The 13,730-nt window shown below is 40.0% G+C and overlaps 1 protein-coding gene across 9 annotated transcripts in view; it reads right to left on the bottom strand.

Annotated features, from left to right (window-relative positions):
* caskin1 (CASK interacting protein 1) overlaps positions 1–13,730 on the bottom strand; it is a 647,172-nt gene that overhangs the window by 187,633 nt on the left and 445,809 nt on the right. For all 9 annotated transcript variants that reach the window (XM_043711208.2, XM_087997968.1, XM_043711209.2 and 6 more), the window contains exon 3: positions 3,073–3,170. In XM_043711208.2, the coding sequence (XP_043567143.2) occupies positions 3,073–3,170 (98 nt within the window). The remainder of the gene's footprint in view (positions 1–3,072; positions 3,171–13,730) is intronic.

Here is a 13,730-nt window from a genome sequence, read left to right as displayed (position 1 = left end):
TGGGATCCAAATTTACAAACAGTCAATCTAAGTTCAGTGATTGAAAAAAAAGACCTGTTCAGCCTTGACCTGGACAATCACAAAGGCCAACCTCCCACCTATAGAAACCATCTACCATGCCCGGTGTCAAGGAAAGGCTGCCAGCATTCTCAAAGATCCATCCCACCCTGGCAATGTTTTTCTACAACCTCTACCATCAGGGAGAAGGTACAGAAGCCTGAACATACAAATCAGCCGGTTTCGAAACAGTTTCTGAATGTAGTATTCTGAATAGAATACTGGATGAACTAAAAAACTCTTAGCATTCACCAGTACCTGTGTTTTTGATTTTGCCGCTGCTTACCTATTATTTACTTATCTAGGCTACTTAACTCTGTGATCTGCCTGTATTGCTCACAAGACAAAGCTTTTCACTGTGCCTTGGTACACATGACAATAAATTCAATTCAATTCGATTCAATTCAACATTTCTGTGCAGCAAAATGATAAATTTACCGTGACATTTTTGAACTAGTAATTAGTTTTCCCCTCTGAATATGCAATGAACATCACTGTATCTCCCTGCAACTTTGAAGGTATATGCAAAATGGATGAAGATTTATGCACGGTGGGTGACACTTTTACTGCCAGATTACAGTTACATACATTTTAATTCTCCAACACGACAAAACTGCGCAAGAATCCATTAAAGTTATACTTTTACAGTAAGTTATTCCAACTAATTTTTCACTGCAATGACAACTGAGCTCTGGCTAAGATTCTGTGTACGCTCATTTTGTGGCACTGTTGCCTCTGAATGAGTAGATCCTTTTAATAATAATCAATTTCCTCAGTGCCCAGTTTCTTTAATGTTTTTGATTTGCTCTACTGATGTCAATTGCAGTGGATGTCTTAGAACAAGGCTTGCACAGTATCTTCCAGGAAGCTGTGCACTTGCTTTAGTTCATTAGAATACTGCCTGTGGGTTCAATCCTTATCCCAGCAGCTTGAACATATCACTTAGACTGACGCTCCCATTGCAGTGCTGAGGGAGTGTGCATTGTTGGTGGTTCCAACTTTCAGATGTGGTACTAAATCATGGCTTTACAAAGTATGGATCACAACCCCCACTGGGATCAAAAGACAGATGTTGAGGTTGCAAGAGGCTGCGAGGGCTGTGGTAGAGCTTAGGCTGAATGCTAAGAGGTGAAAGACCTGTTTAAACCATGCATTCTTTCTCACGGTAAATGACTGACAGATCTTCGAGGGCTAATTGCTGCTGCAAAAAAGAAGTTCTGTGAAATAGTAATTGTGCTTTTTCAAAAAGCTCTGCAGTTTAACACTTCCTATCATGCTCTACTGACACAGCAAACAGAAGGCCTTCATCTGTCCTGTCACACTCCCACCACAATCCAAACTCAGCAACCCACCCCAAATTTTCACCCTGGACTCACAATAAACCTGGCGCAGCGAAATGGAATCACACCGGAAAAACATTTGGAAAGCTTTGTATTAAATCAAGGTCCCTTCTGCCCTGATACACAGATTTGAAAGAGGAATGGGGAAGAACCCCTTGGTGTCCTGCCTCTATTTATAGATAATCAACATTAGTATATAGATCATCTCGTCAATTGATTCAATGTTGTTTGCAAACTGGTTGCCAGATTTCCTACGCTGTCACAGAGTCTACACTTCAAACAGGAATTAGAGCCTCTAAAGCACTTCTTAAGTCCATGAAAGGTGATATATAAATGTAGGTTTTTACTTTCTTGTGAGAATGCTACTCATTGCGTTAAAGAAACTGTGATATTGATTATATAACACTCCAGCCAGTGATGGCTTCACTCAAGAGAAGTCGGTTATAATGGAAAATCAGATTAGCAGAGTTAGGCACTGAAATAGCCTACTCTGATATTTTGGAAGTATAAATTTTGTCTTTTTGAACTCTTAATTTCATTACAGTTAAGATAAAATAGTACACCTATTGGGACATACCACCTCACGGATTGTGTCTTCACGTTCCTCACTTTTGTAGCACAGTCCCAGGACTGATAACAGATAAACTGGTTGGGGATTTTAGAACCAGGGGGTCATAATCTGGGAATTAGGTTCCGGAGAGATGTTAGGAAGCACATCTACACAGAGGGTGGCAGTTGTTTGGAACTCTCTTCCACACCGGCTGCAGATGCTGGATCAGTTGTTGATTTTAAATCTTTTGTTAAGCAAAGGTATTAAGAGTTATGGGCCGAAAGCAGGTTTTTGGAATTCGGCCATAATCTCACTGAATACTGGAATAGGCTGAAGGGGCTGAATGACCTTCTTCTTTTCCTGTGTGCCCTGATCAATTGCTGTCTTATGGGTCTCCCTGCACAATATTCAGTCAGATTCTAAGATCGAGGAATGGAGCTGATTATGTTGAATGGATGGTTATTGCCTGCTTAACACTAATGTCTAAAGTCAGAATTGTCCTCAAAGTGCTCTCACAAAAGCACTTTTATACCAGATCGAGAGGTCCAGTTTGGTTTAAATATCCTCGACTGCACTGGCTGTAGTAGACTCTGGCAAGTACCCAAATTGCATTTTGCACTGACTGGCATTTGTTTAAGTGTGAGTACCCTCCTCTCTGTAGAACACCTTAACCTTCAATCCTGGGACCACATTCAGACCTCAGCCTAGACATAAAGAACTGTGGTTAACTCAAACACCATAACTAACTATGCTCTCTGAAAACTGGAACGGAGACCTATCAACAGGCAAATCAGTTCAAACCATATTAACCATGATCAGTTGTAACTGTCTTTCAGCCAAGCTATACCTTGGAGAACAGATTGCATTTTGTAGATTGTAAAACCAAAGAAGGCAATAGTCAGAGTTAACCACATGAAATTACTGACGTCTTGTGCAGAATCTCTTTAATAAAACAGAATATACATTGTGCATGAGGCATTCAGGCAAGGCAATGAAACAAGTCCTGCAAGGTCTCACTGCAGTGTTGCTCGGTGAATACAGCATCTTGTTATTGGGCCGAGATTGCATTAATTGTATTGCCTTGGAAGAAAGTTAAAATCATAGAATTGAAATCTTAAGTGTCACCTTTATTGTCCTTGATATCCACCGTAGCCTGGGCTTCAATCAATAGGGAGATGAGCTCAGTGTTCCCATTGAGTGCAGCATGGTGCAGAGCAGAAAATCTGCAGAAGTAAAGAACGAGGAAGCCGTTAGCCTTACAAAAAGGTCAAGTTTACCAGAGCTCTAAGCAGAGTATGCAGTATAACTTTGCAGAGGACAGAAACACACTCACCATTTCGTGGCTTCCCTAACACTTTAGTTGGTTTCATGAGCATGGAAGTGAGCTACATGAACAGAGAGGACCCTCAACTCTTTCCAACCCACCCCTCCCTTCTGTTGTGAGTTTACAAATCCTATTGGCTGTGGGGGAGGGTGAGAGCTACAGTCTGAAAGCCAGGAAAAGAATTTGTCCAATCATTGACCACGCACTGGAGAATGTGTCTGTGTTAGGGTTCATTTGTAAAGCCTACCTGGCTACCCTGTCAACACACACTGTCTTGGACCACACATGAAGAATGGTCACAGTAAAATAGATGCCTATGGAATTGGACTCCAGCATGACACAGTATTTTCTGAACAACAGGAGAGAAATCCTTCAGTTGGCATACAGAAGTCTGCTCTATAAACCACTAAATATCCCATATTGGTGAATTTCCCTTGGCTTTAGGCATTTTTTGACAAGTATTACAAAAATGAGTAAGCATGAGGTATCCTTATCAGCAACACAAGAGTTCCCACCGTGCTAACTATGGTGGAGAGGAGATGAAAGAATCAGCTACATCATTATCATCATCAATAACTCCCATTCAGCTCTATGGAAATCCAAGTGAGCTACTTTTAAGTTTCTGACACTAGCAATTTGTCACGGTTGGGTATTAGCTCAGATTAACAGGGAACATTGGTGAAAAGGCACTTAGTGAAATATGGAAACCTGTTGGTGCCGCATAATGATGGGTTCCACAATTAGAGCTTCTACTTTAGGTGCATCCAGTTTTGAAAGGCTTTGATACAGAAGCCACATATTTAACCCAACACTTTTAGTTTTACAACACATCTCAGCAGGGATGAATGAAAGACTGTTTTAATGAGCCTAACGCTGAATTTTATTCTAACACTTAGGCTCCATGGGCATTCTCAATCTCTAAATGATTGGAGCCTTCCCCCATTGAAAGTGCTGGGATAAAACAGTCTTTGTGGATATGATAAAAATTAAAGAGCAGGTCTGATCTTGATCGCTGCTACCAAACCCATTCTGCAATAGGAATTTTTGTCAAAAGTAAGTATTTACCTATACACTCTAATTTAACAAAAAAAATCTTCAATGCATTGCCTTGTATACAAAGTCCTTGCTTCCTCACAGATATTGTTAATAATGATCCGCTCTCCTCAAATGCTGCCTATTGGAAGCTCTGCCATATAAATGACAGATAGGCAACTACATAAAGCACTAGATGAACACTGGTGGTCTGTTGCTGTTCCAATATAGAAACAGCTATGATAACTCATCTTACTTGACAGGTCTTCAAAATGCTAATGACTACATTAGTGCAGTGTTGAGTTAATCACTGTGTAAGTTTGAAGCACACACATCAAATCTTGTTCCAGGCAAAGGGTTTTACGACCAAACACACCTAGGGGTATTCACTTGAGTATAGAAGATTTAAAATAATTAAAAAATTTAACTGAATAGATTTGGAGGAAAGTTATTTCCTCTGGTGTGGTAGTCCAGAACCAAAAGCCTTAAAACAACTGATACATGATGGGAATGAATGTGTTAATGATGATGTCAGCGTGACAACAACAGTCACATGTTGCCCAGACGAGGGGATTGGGAAAACTGCACCACATTAGCTGTAACCAGTGTCATGCACATTTAGAATGCAAACAAATAATTCACTGGAACTGCTGGGAGTCAGACACTTTTAAATAAGGTAAAGACAGAGATGCATCAGACCGAGAGGTAGAGCAGCCTCAAGAATACAGTACAAACATATAGGGTTGACACCCCACAGTAGGCAGGATCCCTGAGGTCACATTAGTGAGGCTGGAGTCCATGGGAGCTGCAAGGTACGTGCAGTGAGTGGTCACAACACAATCCAATTACATTAAAATCAGAATTGGGCCATTTCGGGGTGGCATCAGGATTAGTGCATGTCTGGAAATCTTCCCCAACAAGTTATTGAGGTTGAAGGTTGATTGGAAATTTCAAATTGACAGATGTTTGACAAATTGACAAAGATAGTAAGGGTTTGCAGAACCAGGATTACTAGACAGAGTTAGAAGACAGATCAGACAAAGTTTCATTGAATGGTGAGACAGGACCAGAGGAAGGTGCCTGGAGCCAACAATTTGGAACTCCCTGAGTTTCTGATGCTGCATAATACAAAACCCTAGCCATCGAGGAATTACTCTGTTTCCACTGCATTGACATGAGTTAATCCATTTAAGAGAGAGGTAAAAGGAGAAAGATTCAAAGAAATACAAAGGGTCGTTAAGTTAGACTAAGACATATTCATGTCTCAGGGACTGGTGAAGGGTCACGAAAGAAATGTTTATTTATCTTTGCTTAAATGCGGATCAACGTACTGCATATTTCCACCACTTTCTGCATTTATTTGAATTGAGATGCCACACCATGAGAAATGGGATTTAAACTGTTTCCTAAACAGGACCTGCTCAGCTGAGAAGTGCTTTACGACATCCTGAAATCATAAGAAGTGCAAACTAAATGTAAGTCCTCTCTTTCTTCTTTCACATTGTCATATTCACTTGCAGAGAATTAGGAGTTTTGCCAAAGGTATAGTGTCCCATTATTAACAATGTGAATGTAATGAAAAAAAAGCAGTGACAAATCATTTATTCATTTTTGATTTACATATATAAATACTGGCATGCAAAAAATATCAACATGTTCTCCAGGACTTGAATTGCCATTAGTTTCCTGATAGATATTTGACATGCTGTTTGCTGCGCTCTTGACATTGTCCAGTTTGTTGATGGATTCCACCCTCTTGCCCTCAAAGATTTCCTTATCCATATTGGGAAAGACAACCTCAGTGAAAGCAGTTGCCCTCTGAAGTAGAGTCATAACGCTGTCCCCAATTTCATTTGAAGAATGGGCGATGAGCATCATGGAGCATTAGTGCATTCAGGAGATTGACATCTGGTGAAGCTGGGATTTCAATCATCTTTACTGACTTAAATGTCAGCCATAAGCATGACATGCGGCAAATTGCTGCTATGTTCAGAAGCAAACCATCTGTCTCTACTTAGCCATGCCATTAAATGCTGATTGCTGTCCCTTCTTCCCATTTTGATTCAAGAAGGGTACACCAAACTGGGTAATGAGGACGAGAGCAGAATGGAAGCAACTTAAACAGTGTCAACAAACCGGGCATGGATTAGCACCAGTCCTTGATCGTTATCAGGCGGCAAGAGAGTTATTGTTGCAAAGCAGCTGCTTCCTGATGGAGAGAGTGTGCATGTAGCAGCTGCATGTTGCACAGCCCTACACCGAGCAGAACCCAGCAATGCGGCATGCTTCTGATGGATTCACTAGATGCAGCACATTGTTTAGAACCAACAAGTCAAACAGTCACACAGCTACCATGTTATACTGCTTTTCAGCTCGCTGGTACCAAAACTCTTCATAGATTTTAAAACATTCCTCGGGAATTATAAGAACAGTCCTAAGAGTGGTCTTCTTTGGTACAATTGTTATCTTTTGAATGAATAATTCAGTAAATGGTTGAAACAAACTTTGTAAATGGAAAGTATCAGTTTTGTTTGTGGACTTAATCCATGATCCATCCCTCTGGATCACCATGTTAACGTAATAGGAGAGGCTTGGATGCTCCAATGATCCCTGATACAATGGTGTTGCCTCTGTGTTATCTACTGAGCTTTTTAATATTTTTTCACTATTTCTTGCGGTGTCAATCTTCTGTGAGTAGGCTTAATACTTGGATTGCTTCTGCAGACTTGTTAACTGCAGGTTGCTGCATTCACAAAGACTGACTGGCTCTGCAAGCTCTTAAACTGTTGAAGACTGAAAATTACACTCTGACTGCACGTTTTACTTCTTTCTTCAGCTTGGATGGCTTTGGATAACTTTTCTTTCAGGTTATCACCATGGCTTGCAGGTTCAAGAGATAGTGGTGGGCAGTGCTTCTATATTGATTTCTGCTGAAACTATCTGGAATCCCTTAGGTAGATTCTGTCATCAATTCTTCTTGCTGGTACCTGCCTAAGCTATTGATATCACGTGGGAGAGATGCCCACACAAACTCTTTGGCAGAAGGTAGCCATAATCATAAAGGATTATTAGATTAGGTTAGATTAGATTCCCTACAGTGCAGAAACAAGCCCTTCAGCCCAACCAGTCCACACCGACCCTCCGAAGAGTAACCCACCCAGACCCACCACCCTCTGACTAATGCACCTAGCACTATGAACAATTTAGCATGGCCAATTCACCTAACCTGCACATCTTTGGACTGTGTGAGGAAACCGAGCACCCGGAGGAAACCCACGCAGATCTTACTTAATATCTTGTTAAAGTACATCTGAGATAATTGATTGTCTCTCTTCTGATACTCAGATGATCAAATTAAGATTAAATACACATGAGCTACATACTGTTAACACTAAGAACAACCACTGTAGTACTATCCACTCTCTGGAGAACACTCATGTGGAACACGGAGGATATACATCTTTGCTTCTCCCAGTTCTTTAGTTCTTAATTTCCTAATGGATAGAACTTATCTTGCAATGTTAGTTAACATGTTTCACTACTATCACTTACACAACACCTAGTGTTTTAATCTTCAGCAACACAAAATTTAGAGAGGAATAAAAATACCCAGTGTTCCTCCTGTTTTTTTTTGGTTTATCAATCATAAGATATATGTGATATTGCATACAGGTCTTTAGCACAGTGCTTCAGCTCCTCTTTGAACCTTGATCTCTTTGCTCTGCTAATGTCAGAGTAGCATTATCAATAGCACAGTCATAATCTTAAACATTGATAAAAGGAAATCAGTCAAAGATTTCTATCTTGCACTCATCAAGACTATAACATAATGTTGTGAAGTTGCAGGCGTGCACTGTACCTTTAAAAGAGAGTGAATGCTGTTCTGAATTGAGAGATTATCTGTATATCTGCCTAGATGGCAATTTAAGAGTGTACTAGAAAATTGAAAATATGCAACTTTTGGCTGTGGAATGGATACCTGAGTTTTGGTTGCTATTTTGACAACAATTTGAACTTAACCTATCAGTTTAAATTATGCCCCAGGATACTAAAACCCAATCGAGTTTGAATTTGTTGTTTTGCCAACATCGAGTCAATGAGATGATCTGATGTTGGGGGTAAAAGAATTTGAAAATTGGAGAGAGAGCAACTGCCATCGAGATTGAAATGCAACGAGAGCTAACATCTTGCTCTACAAGAAATTAGGAAACACTATCCAAGGTACAGTACACACCTTCAACTTCATAACAATAAGAAATAGACTTGATAAAAGTCACACCAGTTTACACAACAAGAGAAGAGGCTGCTGATCAGTTGGTTGTCATGGAGACATGGCAGTGATGCTGCAAAACCCTTTATTCCTGCATCAAATTCAGGAACAAAGATTGTAAATAATTGACACTGCAGTACCGATTCCCTGTTGTATCCAACTAGATCTGGTTTGCCAACCTGAAAATGACCCATCAATCACAACTCTCTGTATTAGTTGGCCAATCTTCTATTCATCTATTATTGCCAGCACCATGTTGTGCAGTCAACGTTTAACGCCACCTCATCCAATGTCTTTTGGCAATTCAAATATATCACATTGACGTGTTCCAACCCTGCTGTTACATCCACAAAACTTTAAATGGGTTTTCCAAATATTATTTCCTTTTGTAAAACCACGCTGCCTCTGCTTGATTGCATCATGATTTGCTAAATGTCTTCTTAATAATGAGTTCCAACATTTCCCAATGACAAGTATCTGGATAACTGACCTCTTTTCAGTTACCTCCTTTTGTGAATAGAGGTCTCACATTTATCTTTTTCCAATAAAATCACTTCTTACTACACTCGTAGTCCCTTCTTTTAAGACTTCATGCCCAGGCCATTAGGCCAGAGAACTTGTCAGGCTTCTGTCCCATTAGTTTGCCTCATTCAACATTGGTAATGATTATTTTAACTTCCTCCCTTCCTTTTTTCCTCTTATTTTATCCCATTAGTCACATAGTTAAAAATCACACAACGCCAGGTTGGACCTGTTGGACTATAACCTGGTGTTGTTTGCTTTTTAACTTTGTCCCCCTCAGTCCAACATCTCCAAATCATTATTCACATAGATTTAGTGTCTTCTACCATGAAGACAGACACTAAATGTGTTTAATTTACTTATTTTCTTCCTTTTTTATATATTCTTGCAGAAGCTCTTACTGTCTGTTATTGTATTTCTTCCTAACTTACTCACATAATAATAACATCATAATAATCTTGATGGGAGACTAGAACTAACTGCCTAAAAGGGTAGTTGAGTCAGAGCCTCTTGTAACATTTAAACAGTATTTAAACAGTATTCATTTGCATTGCCATATCCCCCAGGGCTATGGGTCATGAGCTTGAAAATGGGATGAATGTAATCAATTCTTCGTTGAGGGACCCAGACACAATGGAATGAATAGGCACCTTTTGTGCTATAAATGTCTATGAGTCTATAATCTATTTTAACTTATCCTTTGTTTCTAAATTTATCTCTAATCTTATGGCCTTACACCACTCTCCATATTATTGTGTGCCTTTCCTTTGATTATGATAGCACTTTTAACTTGCTTAGTTATCATTCATTTTTTCTCATAGAATCTTTCTTTCTAAATGGAATATACCTTTGTTCAGGATTATGAAATTTCACGTTATGTCTGCGCCACTGCTTATCCAATATTTACATTCTAACCTATTTTATCAGCCCACCCCTGCCAATTCTGTCTTGGTACTTGTGTAATTGTCTTTATTTGCACATAAGACACTTGATTCTGAGCTGACTTTCTCACCTTCAAACTCAATTTAAACGTGTACGATGTTATGATCATTGTCCCCTAATAGATTCCCTTTTCTTTGAGATCATTAATTATTTGACATTACTGGCCCTGCTTTACAATTATATTTTCTCACCCCCTGATTTTTGTACCATAGTTTATTGTCAAAACGAGATGGAATGCAGGACCATCCTGATAATTTGAAAATTTTATTGCTAGACTTTGAAGATCGGAGTTGCTTGGGGCCACTCATACAAATGCAAAGTGTTCTTTGCAGAAAACAGCCAAGGAAACTGAAAATTCTCATTAAATGTTGCAGCTCAGTGGACTCATTTGAAATGTTTGACATTTGAGAAACTGCAAATTGATCAGTCTAGAATGTCTCGGATTGGCAAACTGAACCCTATTGAATAAAGATGTACACATACAGCGTTGGAGGCATGTAGAGAGGAGCACTTGCCAAAATTTGTGCATTCCCTCAGGGATAAAGAAAGGAAGATTTGGAGAAAGACAATTGCTGTGACACAAAATTTGAACCGTGTAGGCTTCTTAAGCTTTGATTCGTAACTCGCCTTTCTCCCTGAGGAAAAGACCAAGATCAAAGCTTAGAAACTGTTTGACTTTGCACACCATTGGATACTAACTAAACAATATAAACCTGAGCTTCAGAAATAGATTATTTTATCAAAATGTGTTCACAGTGATATGTGCTTAGAAATTGGGCATGAATGAGATGTTAGGATCCAATGGAGATAATCTGAACCTTCCCTTGATCAATTCCAATTTTGTTGCTTTCCTTTCCCAATACAGATACGTACTACTCTGAGGCACATAACAGAGCGTGTGAGATGGAACCATACCTAATAGCTGGTTTAATGTAGGAGAAGTTGGCCTTTAGAAATGGACGGTAGCCATGATGTGGAGGGACGGACAAAGTTAAAAATCACATGACTCCAGGTTATAGTCCAACAGGTTTATTTGGAAGTACATGCTTTCAGAGCGCCGCTCCTTCAGGCAGCATTCCCAAAGCTTGTATTTCCAAATAAACCTGTTGGACCATAATCTGGGGTTGTGTGATTTTTTTCTTTCATGTAGATATCTTTATTAAACTTTTCTTTCTTTATAAAACCATAAAAAAGGAAGACAAATTACAACACCAGCAAACATTATTCTGTATACATATAACAATGAAAAAAAAGAAAAAAACCCCACAACAGCAACAACAATATGCCCAAAACACAACTATATCCTGTACAGACAAACCAATAAAGGTTGTTAATGAACAAATGAACAAGCAAAACAGCTCAGCACAACAAAACACCAGCTCTCGACCTCCGACAGCACTAAGTCTTGCACATAAAATATTCAGAATTCTTCCTTCAAGGACATCAGAAACACTAAATCTGAATACCATGGCTACACGAACCTTAGTTAAATGGCAGATAAATCTGCATCCAAGTAGTCCAGAAAGGGCTGCCCTTTCCTATAAAATTTTCTTTTTTCTGGTGCACCATATTTGTGAAAAAGTCAGAGGGATATATTCCATAATAAGCCTATATCAACCCAGCAAACCTGGGGGGGGGGCGGTTCCTAGCGCAGACAGTGAGGATATTTAAAAACTACTTTCCCGTGAGCATCCAAAGAAGGTATATTGGGATTGGCCCAGGAGGAGAGAGATAGGATCCGTCTTAACCTCAGCCTTTAAGACCCTCTCTCCAACCCCTGCCACAGAACTCCAACATGTACCAAGCCTGTGGCAGGACCATAAACAATGAGTGAGAGTACTGATGTTTATCTTACACTTAGGACAAAAGGGGGGTGCACCTACCTTAAACTTTGAGAGGCGGTCTGGGGCCAGATAGACCCTATGCAAAATCTTTAGCTGAATGGTATGGGTCCTATTACAAATTGAGATCTTTCTCACATTCTCACAAATGTCCCCTCATGTCTCCATAGAAATTTCAACCCCCGCATTCCCTCCCCCAAACCCCACAAAGCCACTTAACGTCTTCTGAAGGATCGCTCCCCGCCACCCCCCATTTGATAAAGCGTACTAATAGAGAGAGTACTTTTTAGTATAAAGTACCCTCTTCTCCAAAGTAGATTTGCAGAGGTTGGTCAAGAGCGCGGTCTCTTTCTGAATAAAATCCCTGACCTGGAAAAAAGCGGACAAGATCTTTGCTAACTCGACCATATTTATGAATTATTTGGTCAAAGGACATCATTAATTCACCTTCAAATAAATCACCCAAACAGGAGATTCCCCTGGCTGCCCGGAGCCTAAATTCGGGTATGGTAATATTCCATGACCACTTTCATTTTATCTAAGAATAAAAGGCTGATGAGGAGACATTTTGTCTGGTATGCCTCAATATCTAGCCACATCGATGCCCAAACACTAACAAACAGAAGAGAACCTAATTGGTATCTTCTAATATCTGGAAAATTTAATCCCCCAAACAATGAGACAACTGTAGTTTAGACAACTTGATAAGAAGCTGTCTACAGTGCCAAATAAAAGAGCTAAACCACCCATTAAGTCTCTGGAATATTTGCCTTGGGAAAATTAGAGGAAGAATTCGTATAGGATAGAGCAAACGGGGGAGAACATTCATTTTGATAAGAGATACCCGGCCTAGCCAGGATATTGGAAGCACTTCTCATTGCTGAAAATCTTGCTTAATCCTGTCAAGCAAGTGAGCAAAATTGGACTTAAACAACCGATAAAAGACAGGAGTAATACAGATGCCTAAATAAGAAACAACCTGCTGTGACCAAAGAGGATTGATGAGGGCAGAGAGGTGGACATGATCTATATGGATTTCAGAAAGGTGTTCGACAAGGTTCCCCACAGGAGACTGGTTAGCAAGGTTATATCTCATGGAATACAGGAAGAACTAGTTATTTGGATACAGAACTGGCTCAAAAATAGAAGACAGAGGGTGGTGGTGGAGGTTTGTTTTTCAGATTGGAGGCCTGTGACCAGTGGAGTGCCACAAGGATTGGTGCTGGGTCCACTACCTTTCATCATTTATATAAATTATTTGGATATGAACATTGGAGTTATAATTAGTAAGTTTGCAGATGATACCAAAATTGGGGATATAATGGACAGTGAGGATGATTTCCGTGCTGTACATCTCTATGACTCGATGAGATGGACCAGTGGGCTGAGGAGTCGCAGATGGACTTTAATTCAGATAGCTGGATTTTGGGAAAGCAAATCTTAGCAGGATTTATACACTTAATGGTAAGGTCCTAAGGAGTGTTGCTGAACAAAGAGACCTTGGTGTGCAGGTTATAGCTCCTTGAAAGTGGAGTCGCAGGTAGATAGGGTAGTGAAGAAGGAATTTGGCATGCTTTGCTTTATTGGTCAGAGTATTGAGTACAGGAGTTGGAAGGTGAGGTTGCGGCTGTACAGGGCATTGGTTAGGGCACTTTTGGAATATTGCATGCAATTCTGGTCTCCTTCCTATCGGAAGGATGTTGTGAAACATGAAAGGGTTCAGAAAAGATTTGCAAGGATGTTGCCAGGATTGGAGGATTTGAGCTTTAAGAAGAGGGTTGAATAGGCTGGGGCTGTTTTCCCTGGAGTGTCGGAGGCTGAGGGGTGGCCTTATAGAGGTTTATAAAATCAT

The sequence above is a fragment of the Chiloscyllium plagiosum genome, unplaced genomic scaffold, assembly GCF_037043375.1.
Source record: "Chiloscyllium plagiosum isolate Xiang-an unplaced genomic scaffold, Cpla_swu_hap1 HiC_scaffold_20, whole genome shotgun sequence".
Lineage (NCBI taxonomy): Eukaryota > Metazoa > Chordata > Chondrichthyes > Orectolobiformes > Hemiscylliidae > Chiloscyllium > Chiloscyllium plagiosum.
This window is presented reverse-complemented; position numbering and strand designations above follow the sequence as displayed.